General features: G+C 42.5%; 1 protein-coding gene across 1 annotated transcript in view; it reads left to right on the top strand.

Moving 5' to 3' along the window:
• Positions 1-15,067, top strand: part of PPP1R16B (protein phosphatase 1 regulatory subunit 16B) — a 156,403-nt gene that overhangs the window by 109,059 nt on the left and 32,277 nt on the right. Inside the window, exon 3 of the mRNA XM_036750564.1 lies at positions 11,933-12,003. Coding sequence (XP_036606459.1) covers positions 11,933-12,003 — 71 coding nt within the window. The remainder of the gene's footprint in view (positions 1-11,932; positions 12,004-15,067) is intronic.

The raw sequence follows: 15,067 nt of genomic DNA, 5'->3' as shown, positions 1-15,067 counted from the left end.
CTTGAGGCAGGGACACAAGTTGGGAGGCCTTTGCAATAGTTCAGGTGAGAGGCGATGAACTCTTAATCTAGGGTGGTGGTTGCATGAGTGGAGAGACTGAGTTTAGTGGAAGAGTTGTGTGAAAGTAAAAAAGACGGTATTTACCAATAGACTGTATATATGTGGTAAGTGAGAATGACAGAAGTCGTGCCTGGGATACTGCAGGGGCTTAATAAATGCTTGTTAATTTGATCATCATCCAAGGATCAGCCTCACTGAGTTTTGGAGATGCTCATTAACAGGTTTCCTGGAAGATGATTCAGCTTTTTGGCCATATCAACTCTGAGGGGTGGAGGGGCTAAGACCTGAGGTCTGTTGTGGAAGAGGCCCCTTGCATTGACGAGAGCTTTCTTCCTTCTTTTTTTCTTCTTCTAATGAACTTAAACATCAACAAATGTAAACATTTCAATAGTAAAAGAACAGAAAAGAGTATTATATATGAAATTATAAACCTCTATAAGATAGTTATTAAATGTTCATTTCCCCTCTGACTTTCTCTCTGCACTCTCCTGTGTTTTTTTACTTTTTGATATATTTTTTTTCATCACTGTCACTATACCTACTCTCTTTGTACCTCCCCCAACCCCAGATAAAAGCCCTCCCTTGTAACAAGTACAGTCGAGTGAAGCAAATTAACACAGGGATTGTGTCTGAAGATGTGTGTCTCATTCTGCACGTCTTGCAAACCAATACCTGCCAAATCAATGGACTATAGAAGTCTGAGATGTGGTGACCTCTCCAGAGCCTGTGACCTTTTGCCTTTTTTTTTTCTGGCAACATTACAGAGTCAACCTTGGCTAGAAAATGCTGTCTCCTTCTGTGTGACTCACACATTACCCAGAAGCCTGACCTCCTACAATTCTTTATAAAAATGTCAGATCTCTCATTGATAACTTTCACTCACCAGTTTTCACTAGCCCTTGGGTGTTCTGGTTGGTAGAGGTAGAGATGTGACTTAGAGGCGTAACTAGTCTAGACCCATCTTCTCCCCTTCAGCATCCCAGGAGCACTCCTAGTCTGAATCACACCATGTTTGTGAAATTGTTGGAATCATGGCATTCTCTTCATTCTACATGCTAAGATTATCCTTTTATTGGTGGTGGGGGGTGGGGGGGGCAAGCTCTGGTTCATGTTCCTGGGCTGTCATCTTAGGAACATAGGTTTAAATTTGGAAAGGATGTTAGAGGTCACATAGTTCAAAGTCATCATTTTAAAAGATAAAGAAGTGTGGCCCAGAAAAACTAAGCATCTGCCTTAATGTCACAAAAGTAGTAAGTGACAAGGCCTGACTCCAACTCCAAATCCTCCACTCTTTCCACTGTCCTAGGATCCCTTCTCTGTTTCTCTCTAAATGCCTAAGTGCGGCTATGGAGAGCCCAGTGATGGAGAGTAATAGCTCATATTCCCATGGCACTTCATGGTTTGCAGAATGCTTTCCTAAAACCACTCTCTAACACAGGTAGCATGTTATTTCTGGTCATTTTTTAGCCGTGTCTGACTCTTCATGACCCCGTTTGAGGTTTTCTTGGCAAAGATACTGGAGTGATTTGCCATTTTCTTCTTCAGCTCATTTTACAGGTGAACAAACTAAGACAAACAGGGATAAGTGACTTGCCCAGGGTTACAGCTAGTGAGTGTCTAAGGCCAGTTTTGAATTCAGGAAGATGAGGCCCAGGGCTCTGTGCACTATGGCACCACCTAGCTGCCCAGCACATTATTACCCCCCCCCCCCATTTAACAGATGAAGAAACTGAGGTTTGGAGAGGTAAACTGTCCCATAGTCACCGAGCTAGTAAATAGCAGAGGAAGGATTTGAATCTGGGTCTTCAGATTCCAGATCCATGACTCTTAACCACATCACACTTCCTCTATATTGCCCAGTGTTGCTCTCCATAGATCTGTACATCCCTCCCCGGCCAGCTTCTCTTGCAACCCCTTCTTCCTACTGGCCTCTTCTGAACAGAGCTGGACTTTGCTGCTGTTCCACATGTTTCTGTCATCTGACGGCTGATTGCCCTGGAATTCTACGTATGTTATTGAGTCTTTTCAGCCTGGCCCAGGCTCACTGAGCTGATTAGACCGTGGAAGATGGAGGTAGCTGTGGCAGAGTGGAATGAGCATTAGGTTTGGAGTCACAAGAACAGGATTTGGGGCCCAGGTCTTCCACTTGCTAGTTGTACGATCTATGTCAGTCACTCCATCTCACTAACTTGCACCCATAGAGTGCTTTAGAGTTTACAAAATGCTTTTCTCACAGCAATCCTGTATGGTAGGTGGTGGAAGTATCCTTATTTCCACTCTGCAGGTGAGGAAACTGAGGCTCATAGAGGTAAATAACTTGGTCATGGTCCCACCACTGATAACTCTTGGGTCAGGACTTGAGCCCAAGTCATTGGGTTATTTTGACTACTCTATTTCCTCACCTATATGATAGGGATAACGATACTTGTATGACCTTCCTGACTGTGTTATAGGAAGAGCTGGCCTCTGAGTCAGGCAGTCTTGGGTTCAAGTACACACATACTCTCTGGGTGACTGAGCGGGTTATTTAACCTCCTGTTGTCTAGACAACTCTTGAAGACTGAATTTCAGAGAAGGTTTTGATTGCCATTAGTAGAGGAGGTTCTCGTGCTTTGTATAGTGCCTAGAATATAATAAGCACTCAATGATGCTTATTGACTTGACTTCCTCACTACCGAGGAAATCACAGGTCAGGTTAAGAAAATGAAAAAAAAAAAAGAAAAACCCTAAACTAGCTGCCCACAGTGCTGTTGTTAAGATCAAATGATAAAATATGTGCAAAACAGCTCGCAGATCATGAAGGTCTATGTGCTCAAAACTTGAGCACAATCATGCCTTGCCTTCTCCAATCCAATCAATCAACATTTATTGTACCTACTATGTGCTAGGCAAAACATCCCCAGTCCCTCCTACTAATCCTTTTGTGACATGAATCACCATGGTGGTTGCCTTACTGGGGACATTCTCCAGCTTTTCCATGTTCTTCCTAATGGTGGCATCTAGAACTGAACCTATAGTTCTAGTTTTGAGAATAGTAATCAAATGAATACTCCCATTCCTGCAAAGGACAGGTCAATTGTCTTCCCTAGGACTCCACACACCATCCTTGTGACATCTCTGACAAGAGTCTCTATCCTGGGGCCCCATTCCCTATGTGTGTTGTTTTTTCCTGTTAGAATGTTCACTTTTTGAGGTTAGGGATGATCTTCCAGTGTGTTTTTGTATTCCCAGACCTTATCCCAGTGCCTACAAGTCAGTCAATGAACATTATTAAGCACTGGGGATACTATGAAAAGTACAAGACAGTTCCTGCTATCATGGAGCAACTAGTCTAATGGGAGAAGCAATAGACAAATAATCATGTACAAACATGATATATACAGGATAAATTGGAAACAATCAATAGAGAGAAAATGCTGGCATTAAGGCTTCCAGCAGAAGATGAGATTTTAGCTTAGAATGGAAGGAAAGTAGGAAGTCAGGAGGCAGAGGTCAGGAAGGAGAGTGTTCCAGGCATGAGGAGCAGTCAGTGAAAATGTTGAGTCAGGATATGGAGTTTCTTGTGTGAGGAATAGCCAGGAAGCCAGTGTCACTGGATCACAGAGTATGTGGAGGTGAGTGAAGTGTAAGAGACTGGAAAGAGGGTGGGAGTAGATTACGAAGAGCTTTGAAACAAACAGTATTTAATATTCAATCTTGGAAGTGATAGGAAGCCCTGCAATTTATTGAGTAATTGGGGGAACAGGGCAAAACTACGCTTTAGAACGACCCTTTAACTGCTCATTGGAGGATGGACTGAAGTGGAGGAAGCAGGGAGGGGCAGGGAGAACAAGAGGACTATTGCAATAGTCCAGTTGTGAAGTGATGAGGGTCTGCATCAGGGTTGGTTGTTGTCCTTTGTTCTCAAAGGGGACCAAAATGATGTCACTATGTTAGCATCAAGTTACAACGTATCTCACTGGCTTATCAAACCAGTATGAGCTCAGAATGCTCTACCCCACGTCAGGCATAAATAGTCCATGTGAACATTTCGGGTGGATTCTCTAAATTTGTGCATCTCATTTTTCTTTTGAGTTTTCAATTCTGCTTTGCTCATAGAGCACAGCATCTTCTCTGATGAAGGCATGCCCTGCTGGACAGACCTGTGCCAGCGTCTCCCATGTCATGCAATCAATTCCAAAGTTCTTGAGACCTTGAGTGTCCCTATATTGCTTTTTCTGACCACCATGTGAGTGCTTGCCCTATGTGAGTTCTCCATAAAATAGTCTTTTAGGCAAACATACATTTGGCATTTGAACAATGTGGCCAGCCCATTGGAGTTGTGCTCTCTGGCAGTTTAGTTGGAGAAGGGACCTCATTGCCTAGTATCTCATCCTGCCACATGATCTTCAGAATCTTCCTAAGACAATTCACGTGGAAGTGATTCAGTTTCCTGGCATGGTGCTGGTAGACTATCCAGATTTCACAGGCATACAACAATGAGGTCAGCACAGCAATATGTATACGTTCAGTTTGTGTAATACCTCTTCCTTCCCATACTTTCTTTCTGAGCCTCGCAAACACTGAGCTAGCTCTGGCAATGCATGTATCAACCTCGTTATCAGCGTGTACATCTCTGGAAAGTACACTGTCGAGGTAGATGAACTTATCCACAGTATTCAAAACTTCTCCATTCTCTCTAACCGATGGTTCCACTTATGGATGGTGTGGTGCTGGCTGATGAAACATCTGTGGTTTCTTGGTGTTAGTTATGAGGCTAAAATTAGCACAAGAAGAGAGAATTAATACATACTTTGTTGCGTCTTAGCTTTAGAGGCTGCACGGAGTGCACGATCATCTGTAAACAAAAAATCACATACTAACAGTCCCTCCACTTTAGTCTTGGCTTGTAACCTTTTCAAGTTGAATAACGTACCATCAGTGCAGTAGCCGACCTTGATACCCTGTTTGTCCTCATTGAAGGTGTTTGACAACATGGTTGAAAACATCATTCTGAAAAGCATGGGAGGAAGCACACAGCTTGCTTTACTCCATTGGTGACTGGGAAAGCACAAGAGCACCAACCATTATCCAGAGTCCAGGCAAGCCTGCCATCATGAAATTGATATACCATACTCATGAACTTTCTGGACTGCCAAATTTTGACACAAGCCCTCACAAGTGACAGTATCAAAGGCCTTGGTCAGATCTACAACCATGTACAGACATCTCTTCTGTTCCTGGCATTTCTCCTGGAGCAAACATCATATCAATTGTTCCTCAGCCCTTTCTGAAGCCACACTGACTGACTCCCAGTTAGATGACTATCTTCCAGGTGAAGGATCAGCCTGTTAGGAGGACTCTTGGCAAGAATCTTACCAGTAGTGACTAAGAGAGAGACACCCCCTTCCCCCTCCCCCGTGATTGTCACAGGACAATCTATTTCCTTTACCTTCACAGATGTGGACAATGGAGGTATCATTGAACTCATGGGGAATAACTTTCTCTTGCCGTATAATCCAGAAAATTTCAGTCAGCTTTTGTATGAACAATGGACCCTCCACCTTGTAAATCTCTGTTGGAATAGAATCAGCACCTTGTGCTTTTCCCCAGGAGAGGCATTCAAAACCTCTCCTTCCATTGGAAATTTGTCTAGAGAGGGATGGACTTCAACCTGAGGTAAGTGGTCAGTGGCTTCAGCACTGATCGATGATGGTTTGTTGAGAACACTATAGAAGTGTTCAGTCAATCTCTCCAGGGTCATGTTCTAATCAATGTGGCTCCATCAACATTGAGTAGTTGAGGTACACGATGTGTCTTTGACCCATAAATAACCTTCGGGGCTTCATAAAAGTGCTTTGGATTGTTACTATCAGTATAAAACTGAATTTCATCTGCTTTCTTACTGAACCAAGAATCCTGCATCTCTCTAAGCTTCATTAGTACTTTACTTTTGAACATATTAAATGCTGCCTTCTTAGAGATGGATGAACTATCTTGCTGGTAAACCCTGTGGACATCTCGTTTTTCGTTTAGCAGCTTCTGAATTTCCCCATCATTTTCATCAAACAAGTCTTGATGTTCACAAGTGTTCTGACCCAGATGAGTAAATGCAGTTCTGGACGCCAAATCTCTGAAAGCTGGGCACTCTTTTTTCTGTTCCACTGTTGCCAATCATGTGTTGGCTCAACTTTTCCTCTAAGTTGGCAAAGAAGAGAGAATTGCTCTAATCTATTGACATTAAGTAGTCAGTAGTCATTTTGCCTTGGGGACCCCGCTTCTGTTGAATGCCAATATTTCACTTGGAGAGGATAAGTCTATGATCAGTCTAGCACTCTGCACCACACATTGCCTCTGTCACTCTTGTATATTGTCTGTCTCTTCTCTTTACAATCACATAATCTATGAAATGCCAACATTTGCTGCAAGGGTGCATCCACAAAGTTTTGTTGCATTTAAGTAAATGGAAGATAATATTAGTGATGAGAAGCTCATGAGATGCACAAGTCTTCAGTTGTAAGTGACCATTGCTGTTGCTGTTTTCAGCTCCATTCCTTCCAAGGACTCCCTGCCATGTCTGATAGTCTGAGTCTATTCTAGCATCAAAGCCACCCAGAATTATAAGCTTGTCCTCTTTTGGCGCATTGATGATAAGGGTCTCTACATCTTCATAAATTTTTTTTTTCACTTTATCAGGGTTCATCATGGTGGGAACACAGGCAGTAATGATAATGATGTCTCATTTTCCTGCAAGTGGCAATCACATTGCCATGAGCCTGTCATTCACTCTTTTTGGTAGGCATACAAGCTTGTTGATTAGATTAGTTTTGATTGCAAAACTTATGCCAGCTTCACAGTGCTCCCTCTTACTGTGGCCACTCCAGAAAAACCTGTATCCAGCTCCAACTTCAGTCAGCTGGCCTTCATTTGCCAGCCTTGTTTAACTCAGGGCTGCTATTTGGATGTGATACCTGTTGAGTTCTCTCACAACAAGAGCTATTGGTCTTTCAGGTCTATTGGATTTTGTGTTCTCTATAAGTGTGTGCACATTCCATGTACTGATGATGAAGGGAATCATCTTTGCAGAAGTTTTTGTACATTTTTTGTGTGTGTTTTGACTTCAGAGTGGAATCCCTGCCTACCCCAATAATCAGGCCAGGAGTGGGTAAGCAGACAACTTTTGGGGCACCTTTTCTGGACCCTTCCTCAGAGCAGGAGGTAAACTGTAGAAATCCAGGGGGCTGCCAAATCCCATTGCTGCTTCCAGTGAGAAGAAGACCCTGTGGCCTGGGCTACCTGTGTGCAGGGTTGTGAATAAAGGTCCCAGTATATCTGCTTCATTCCTTGCCTGTTGCCACAGGACTTTGAGATTGGTAAAATGGTATGGGTGATGTCTTTTGATTCATGTGTAAATTGGATTTAAGTGAGGCAGAGTTGCACAAAGTCATCAGCCTCACTCTCTCTTCCAGAATCATCACAGTCCAGTCGCAGGACAGGACAACTAGTGATGGCTTGAGATGCAGTGGATGACCTTGGTGTTTTCAATGCCTAACCAAGCTCTAAGTGCTCCACAACACCTGTTTCAGCTGCCTTCATGGCCATTGGAACAAATTATTCTTATCTGCCCATTCCACCAAGGGAAGTCTTCACATGTTTGAGGTAGACACCCCCCCTTACTCACCAATGGGTTTGAGACCCCTTGATTACCCTCAACCTGGTTTAGGCCATCTGCCAAAATAGTTTACTGGGGTGTGGCTGCTCTTTGGAGCCACAGGTGAGAGTTAGGTGGATCAGGTAGACACTAAAGGGGGAAAGCAGCCCTAACATCAGCAGTACTAGTCTTCCCTGAACACACCCTACATCCCAGCAGGTTAGGGGCAGTGTCAAAGGAAAGGAGGGGACACATCTCTTGTGAGATGCTATGAAAATCATCAGGCCTCAGCAACAGATTAAATATGGAATGTGAGAGAGGGCAGAGTTGGAGATGACACCTAAGTTGTGAGCTTGAGTGACTGGGAGAATTGTGGTGCCCTCTATAGTAATAAGGAAGTTAGGAATTGTCAGGTAAAGATAATGAGTTCAGTTTTGGACATGTGTTAAAGTTGTGTGTGGGACATTCAGTTGTGATTTCCTGTAGGTAAGGGAAGATGTGAGACCAGAGACCAGGAGAGAGGTTAGGACTAGATAAGTAGATTTGAGAATCATCAGTACAGAGATGATAATTGAATTCATGGGAGCTCATGAGATTATCAAGTGAAATAGTGTAGAGTGGAGGGGATAAAAGAGGACCCAGGTCAGAGCCTTGGGGGACACCCACAGTTAGCAGTCATGACTTGGATTAAGGTCCAGCAAAGGAGACTGAGAAAGAGTGGTTGAATAGACAGGAAGAGAACCAGAGTAGAGTAGTGTCATGAAAACTGATCAGCAATGTCAAAAGCTGCAGAGAGGTCAAGAAGGATGAAGACTGAGAAAAAGCCTTTAGAGTTATCAATTAAGAGACCATTGATAACTGTGGAGAGAGCAATTTTGGTTGAATTATCAGGTTAGAAGCTAGCCTGTAGAATTAAGAAGAGAGTAAGAGGAAAGGAAGTAGAAGCACCTAATGTAGACGGCCTTCTCAAAAAAGTTTAACCACAAAAAGTAGAAGAGATACGGGGTCAGAGCTAGTGGGCTGAATGGATTGAGTGAAGGTCTCTTGAGGAAGGAAGAGACATGGGCATGTCTGTAGTCAATAGGGAAACAGCCAGTAGTAGCCTGGGAGAGATTGAAGATACCTGAAGAGTAGGGATGATAGGGCAATCTGCTGGAGAAGATGGAATGGAAAGGAATCATTTTTGCACGTCAAGAGGGATTTGCCTTCACAATGAGGAGCACTTTTTCATGTGCCTGGCACAGAGTAAACAATAAATATATCATTTTAAAATTTATTTATATAACAGATGTGGTCTGACTAGAACAGCAAGATTCTCCTCTCCTTGCTTCTGGAAGTTATGTCTCTCTTAATGCAGCCCGTTATTATACTAGCTTTTTTTAATCTGCCATATCACACTGCTTTGAGCATTGAGCTTGCAATCCACTCAAACCCCTAGATGTTTTTCAAACAATGCATCTCCCATCTTGTACTTGTGAAGTTGATTTTTGACCCCAGTATAAGATTTTAGATTTACCTCTATCAAATTTATTTTATTAAATTTTATTTATTAACTTTATTAAATTTTATCTTACAAGATTTTGCTCAATACTCTAGTTTGTCAAAGTCTTTTGGGGTCCTGACTCTCTTATCCAGTGTGTTTGTTGTCCCTCCAAGATTTATGTCATCTACAAACTTAAGAGGCATGCCTTCTATGCCTTTATTGAAGTCATTGATAAAAATGTTAAAAAGTACAGGGCTAAGCACAGATCCCTGAATCACTCCACCCTAGAACTCTTGCCAAGTTGACAATGAATCATTAAGGAATACTTTTTTAAGTATAGACATTCAACCAGTTATGAAGCCATCTAATTATATTAGTATGTGGTCCACATCTCTCCATATTTAACACAAGAATACTATGAGGTATTTTATCAACTGCTTTACCAAAATCTGGGTAATCTAGACACCATTCTTCTGATCTACCAATTCAGCAATGTTATTTAAAAAAAAAAGAAATGAAAATGTTAAAAAGTTAGCATGCTGTGACCTGTTATCAAAACCATGCTGGTTCTTTGTATTCATCACTTCCTTTTCTAGAGGTTTACTAACCATCTCTTTAATAATCTGTTATAGAATTTTTTTCCAGGATTTGAAGAAGTGTGAGTGTGTGAGTATGTGTGCCTTCTTTCCAGATAACTCCTGCTTTTCCTCATCAGAACTGTTTCCCTGTCTTAAAAATTTCATTCTTGACAGCTTCTCCCTTTTCCTGAGCCAACTTACCCTGTATATTTTTAATTCATTGGATACTATCAATCATTCCTTTGAACTTAATGAAATCTGTTTTTTTAAAAAATCTAGGGTGCATTCTGCACTATCCCTGGTTTTCCTCCTCAGACATGAATTCTAAGAAGGAATGATCACTCCCCTCTTGCTCCCTATTCCACCAAGATTCCCATCACTTTTACCCCAGCAACCAGTTCCTTTCTATTAGTAAGAATCAGATTAAAAATTGAATTCCCCATGTTGGTTCCTTCACTTTTGGAAGGTGAAATGATCATTAAAGCGAGTCAAGAAGTTATTAGCTGCTCTAATCAATTCCAAAGTTGGGAGACATTGGCATAGGACCACTCAGCATGGCATACCCACATCAGAGAAGGTGCTGTGCTCTACGAGCAAAGCAGAATTGAACTAGTTCAGGAGAAAAGCAAGATGCACAAACTTAGAGAATCCACCCCAAATGTTCACACAGACTATTTGTGCCTGACTTATGGTAGAACATTCCAAGCTTGTATTAGTCTGATCAGCCACAGTCAGATACACTGAAACTTAACTGTCTAGCATAGTAATGTCATTTTGATAGTCTTTAAGAACAAAGGACAACAACCAACCAGCTGCTGTAATATTCGGGGGGTGTGGAGAGAGAAGGAGGGAGGAAGAGAGAGAGAGAGAGAGAGAGAGAGAGAGAGAGAGAGAGAGAGAGAGTTGCCCAAGTCTCTAAGTCTCTGTTCAGACACACAACTCTCCGGCACAGGCATGCTGGGGCTGGGGATTCCAGCAAGGGGCCAAAGCATGTTTTCACTGGACATTGAAATATCAGAGCTGGAAGGGACATTACATCATCTATCTACTTTAGGGGTTCTTAACCTTTAACCTTTTTCACTTGGATCCCTTCTCAGAATGTTTTCAAATGCACAGAACAAAATACATGGGATTACAAAGAAAACCAGTTATATTACAATATAGTTATCAAAATATTTTTAAAAGTTCTTGGACCCCAGGTTAAGAATTCCTGATCTGGTGCAATCCCCTCACTTGACAGAAGGAAACTGAGGCATAGAGGTTAAATAACTTAGTCTGTGGGCCAGGGAGATCAGTCTTCAAGGGACACTCCCTTCTGCCAAGTTTCCAGTGCAGTATCTTCCTTGATCCCTCCCATGTCAGTAATGATCTTCATCTTTAGACCTCTTTAACAACAACAAAAATGTTTCGTAGAATTATCTTCCTTTGTATCTTATCCTTATAATAAAATGTGATCTCCATGAGGGTAGAGTCTATGTCTTATCAAAACTTTGTACCTTCCACAGCACCTAGCACAGGACTTTGCACACAGTAGGTCTCTTAACAAGTGTTTGTTAAAAGAGATACAAAAGTGAATACAAGTGCTTTACAAAATATTCTTACGATAACCCTATTCAACATGCAAATATTATTATCCCCATTTTACAGATGAGAAAACTGAAACTTAGAAAGGTGAAATATCTTGCCTAGATTTACACAGTTAACAATTAACTCCAAGTTAACTCTGTCCTCTGGAGAGGAACCTTAAGAGCTTGGCTTATGTTTGTAAAGAAAGCATGTGGCAGAAAGTCAAGGCATAGTAAAAGAAAAGCAATAAAATCTGGAGGAAAAAAAACCCCACCACAATATACACATTCCAAAAAACAAAATATCCTTTGGAATTTGTGGTTTTATGTATGATAATTTATTATTCAATTAATTTACATGAATGCTTATTTTATTAATGGGTTACTAAGTTTAGAATTTTTACTATTAAAAATAAACTTTTAAAAAACAAGTTAACTTGACTATATTGGATATATAACTGGAAATTAATGTTAATGCTTAGAGGAAAAAAAAGAAGCTGAAGCTTTTCTAAAACATGAGGAAAGGACAGGCTAGGGGAGGACTGGGGGGTGGGAGAGTGGCACAGCTGACCTTTGGCATGGGATGCTCATCTCACACCATCCTTTCCCTTTACAGTGCGCTACTTTCTGAAGAGCAAGATAAGCCCTGACCTATGCAATGAAGATGGACTCACTGCACTGCATCAGGTGAGAATCTAGGCTTACCCCAGCCCTGGTGGCAGGGGGAGGTGTCCTTTCTCCTTTCTATTCCACATTCCAGCATGTCACTTAAGAGCCATTTTTAGGACTAAAACATATATACTGGTTTGTTATGGTGATTAGAGATTAATGAGTTTTCTGTTTTAAGGCAATTCCCAAAACATCAACCATGTTGAGACAGTGGTCTTGGAGTTTTTGATATTAAATGGGTATGCCAGCTGGTGAATAGCTGGGGCAACAGTCTAATGCCCCAGGTGGGCCCCAAGGCTCTGGTATCCTCTCCATTTCTGGGGTGGTGATGGACCTCAGGTGATAGGATCATGTCATATCTCCCTATTGCCTATCAAAGAATGCATAAACTTGTCCTGGCATCCAAGGCCCTCCTTAATCTTGTTCCACCCTACTTTGTAGCTTTATCACATACTACTTTCTTTCAGATGTTCAGTGTTCCAGCCAACTTTTTCTTATTTTTCCCAGTGGCAGTATCATAAGATCGTAGATTTGAGATGGGAAAGACCTTGGAGGCCATCTAATCCAGTCCCTCCATTTTATAGATGAGGTGGCAGCAAATAGCAGAGGTTGGCTTCTAACCCATGTCCTTTGACTCAAGCTAAGGATACTTCAGAGAGACACTGGGTTCAGCTCTCCGAGCATGGGAAAGACTGTACATGTCTCCTGTTGCATCATTTCCTTGTGTTCTGATGGGCAGCTTTAAAACTCAAGTGTCCAAGGACCTTCATTTGTGTCTAAGGCACTGGCTCATTCAAAGTTCACAAAACAGCTTTGGAAAACTACAGCCATGTCTCCGTGGAGCAGCACAGTTTACATTTGAGGGAAGAGCCAGCAGGACAGGGTGGAAGTTATGAGGTCTCTAAGGAAGCTGAAGTGCTGTGTGTGTGTGTGTGTGTGTGTGTGTGTGTGTGTGTATGTGTGTGTGTATGCATATGCATGCACATGGGACTACATTATAGGAAAATCCTGTGTATGGCCTTTACCCAGTTCTGAGTTGGTGCCTCTAATCTTCATCAACTCTTGTCTTCTTGTGTGGCAATCCTGGCCAGGCCAAGACTCTTCTGGCCAGGATCACTGTAGCTGAGCAAGCTGCTCACTCCCAGTAGCTCCTTTCACTGGAACCTCCAGCAACCAGTATTTCCCAGGAGAGACTCATTATGATAGTATTATAGTATATTAGAATCAGAACAGGAAGAGACCTCAGAGCCCATCTAGTCCAAGACCCTCATTTAAAAAAAAATTATCTGTTTACTTTTCAATTAAAATATATTTTTTTCTCCCTCCTTCTCTCTCCTCTGATTGAAAAAATAAAAAAGAAGAGCCAAGCTCTTGTAAAAAAAAATATGCATAGTCAAGCAAAAAAATTCCCACATTGGCTATGCTGAAAAAATAAATGTCTCAGTCTTAACCTGAATTCATCACCTCTTTGGCAGGCATGGTCCATCACTGGTCCTCTGGAATTATGGTTGGACATTGCATTGATCAGAGTCCTTAACTCTTTCAAAATTTGCTGTTAAGTTGTTTTTCAGTCATATCACCTGGCTAGAAAGTGCCTGAGGCCAGATTTGAACTCCTGAAGATGAGTCTTTCTGACTCCAGGCCCAGCCCTTTATCCACTGCACCACCTATTATTATTGTATTAATTGTTCTCCTACCACCCCCCTCATTTTACAGATGAGATGGTATCTAATGTGACTATTCCCTGCCCCCATTCACCTCTAAGCCTAGGGTCCTTCAGTGCTTCTCCTGAATTTGTTAGATAGCTTACTGAGAGGATAGGCAGGGACTGCAGCAGATGGGGGTGGTGGTGGGGAACAGGAGCTGGGTTGTTAAGCTCCATCTGAACACAGCTCATCTCTCTGACTTCTTTTCCAACAATGGTAAATGCACCCATTGACTGCTCTTCTCTCCCCAGATGAGGTTCTTCTCTCAGCCACCCTCACCCCTGCCTGGTGCTGCCTGTTGTGGTGTCAAATGTACATAGAAATTAGTGCCTAGGGTGATAAGAAGGGCTTTTTGTTTATTGGATGCACATTCCCAGCAAAGGGAGCCACAATTTAAGCTTGGGTTGCAGTGGTAGCTTCCTTGGCTCCCAGCCAGAAAAGACTGCTGCTCTGGGGTCACTGGCCTAAACTTATGGATATGCTGGCTTAGTGTCTGTCCCCTGACGCAGGGATGTGGAAGATCTGAGGGTCAAGACCTACTTCCTGGCCTGGAATCAGCTGTTATTGGGCCTGGTTTTCTCTTCTGTTTCATTAGGGGTTCACGGGAAGGGCAAAGAAGTAGACCCATGATGGTTGTTCCTTGGCCTGCTGATCTTGCCAGCTGTCATGCCAGGGGAGTGCGAATGTTTACTGGAGGTGGGAATGGGGATGGGAATGGAACCAATTTGTGAGTCGTCAAAATAGGGACCTCCCTGGTGAAGAAACTCCATCCTCCCATGCAGACCTAACAATAGATCCACAATTTGTAACATCTCTTAGCCTTAGAGAGTTGTCTGGGCTACTATTATGTTAAGTGACTCTCCTTTGTCAGAGGCCAGACTTGAATTCAGGTTGTCCCAATTCAAAGGAAGTCTCTCTGTCCCCTACTACACACTGCTTCTCAGAGGTTATTCCTATTAATGATTTGATAATGATTGAATTTAACAAACATTTATCATTAAACTCCTATGTACAGGGCACTGGGTTAGATTCTGGGGATATAGTCATTGTGAGGCATGTTAGATTCAGCTCTGTAAAGGGCAGAACACAGAGGTGCCTATGGAGGGCAGGCTCCAGGGTGGGGGTTGAGGTATAGGATCACTGCAGGAAGGACTTGAGTAGTCACTGACCAGCTTGAAGACATGAGATGCCCAGCAAGCTAAAGTAGGGGCAGATGGGGGGACCCTATACTGGGTACTCAACCACTGGGGCCTGGAGGTAACCAAGGGGAAAACAGAAGAAGGAAGACAGAACTTGCTTAATTTCAGTGCAGTTACAGAGGCAGATTGGGATCAGGAGACTGGAGTCTGAGGCCCAGCTCAGACATTTACTTGGTA

The sequence above is a fragment of the Trichosurus vulpecula genome, chromosome 3 (assembly GCF_011100635.1).
Source record: "Trichosurus vulpecula isolate mTriVul1 chromosome 3, mTriVul1.pri, whole genome shotgun sequence".
In the NCBI taxonomy this organism is placed as follows: Eukaryota; Metazoa; Chordata; class Mammalia; order Diprotodontia; family Phalangeridae; genus Trichosurus; species Trichosurus vulpecula.
Note: the sequence above shows the minus strand (reverse complement) of the source record. Positions and strands in the feature narration are given on the sequence as shown.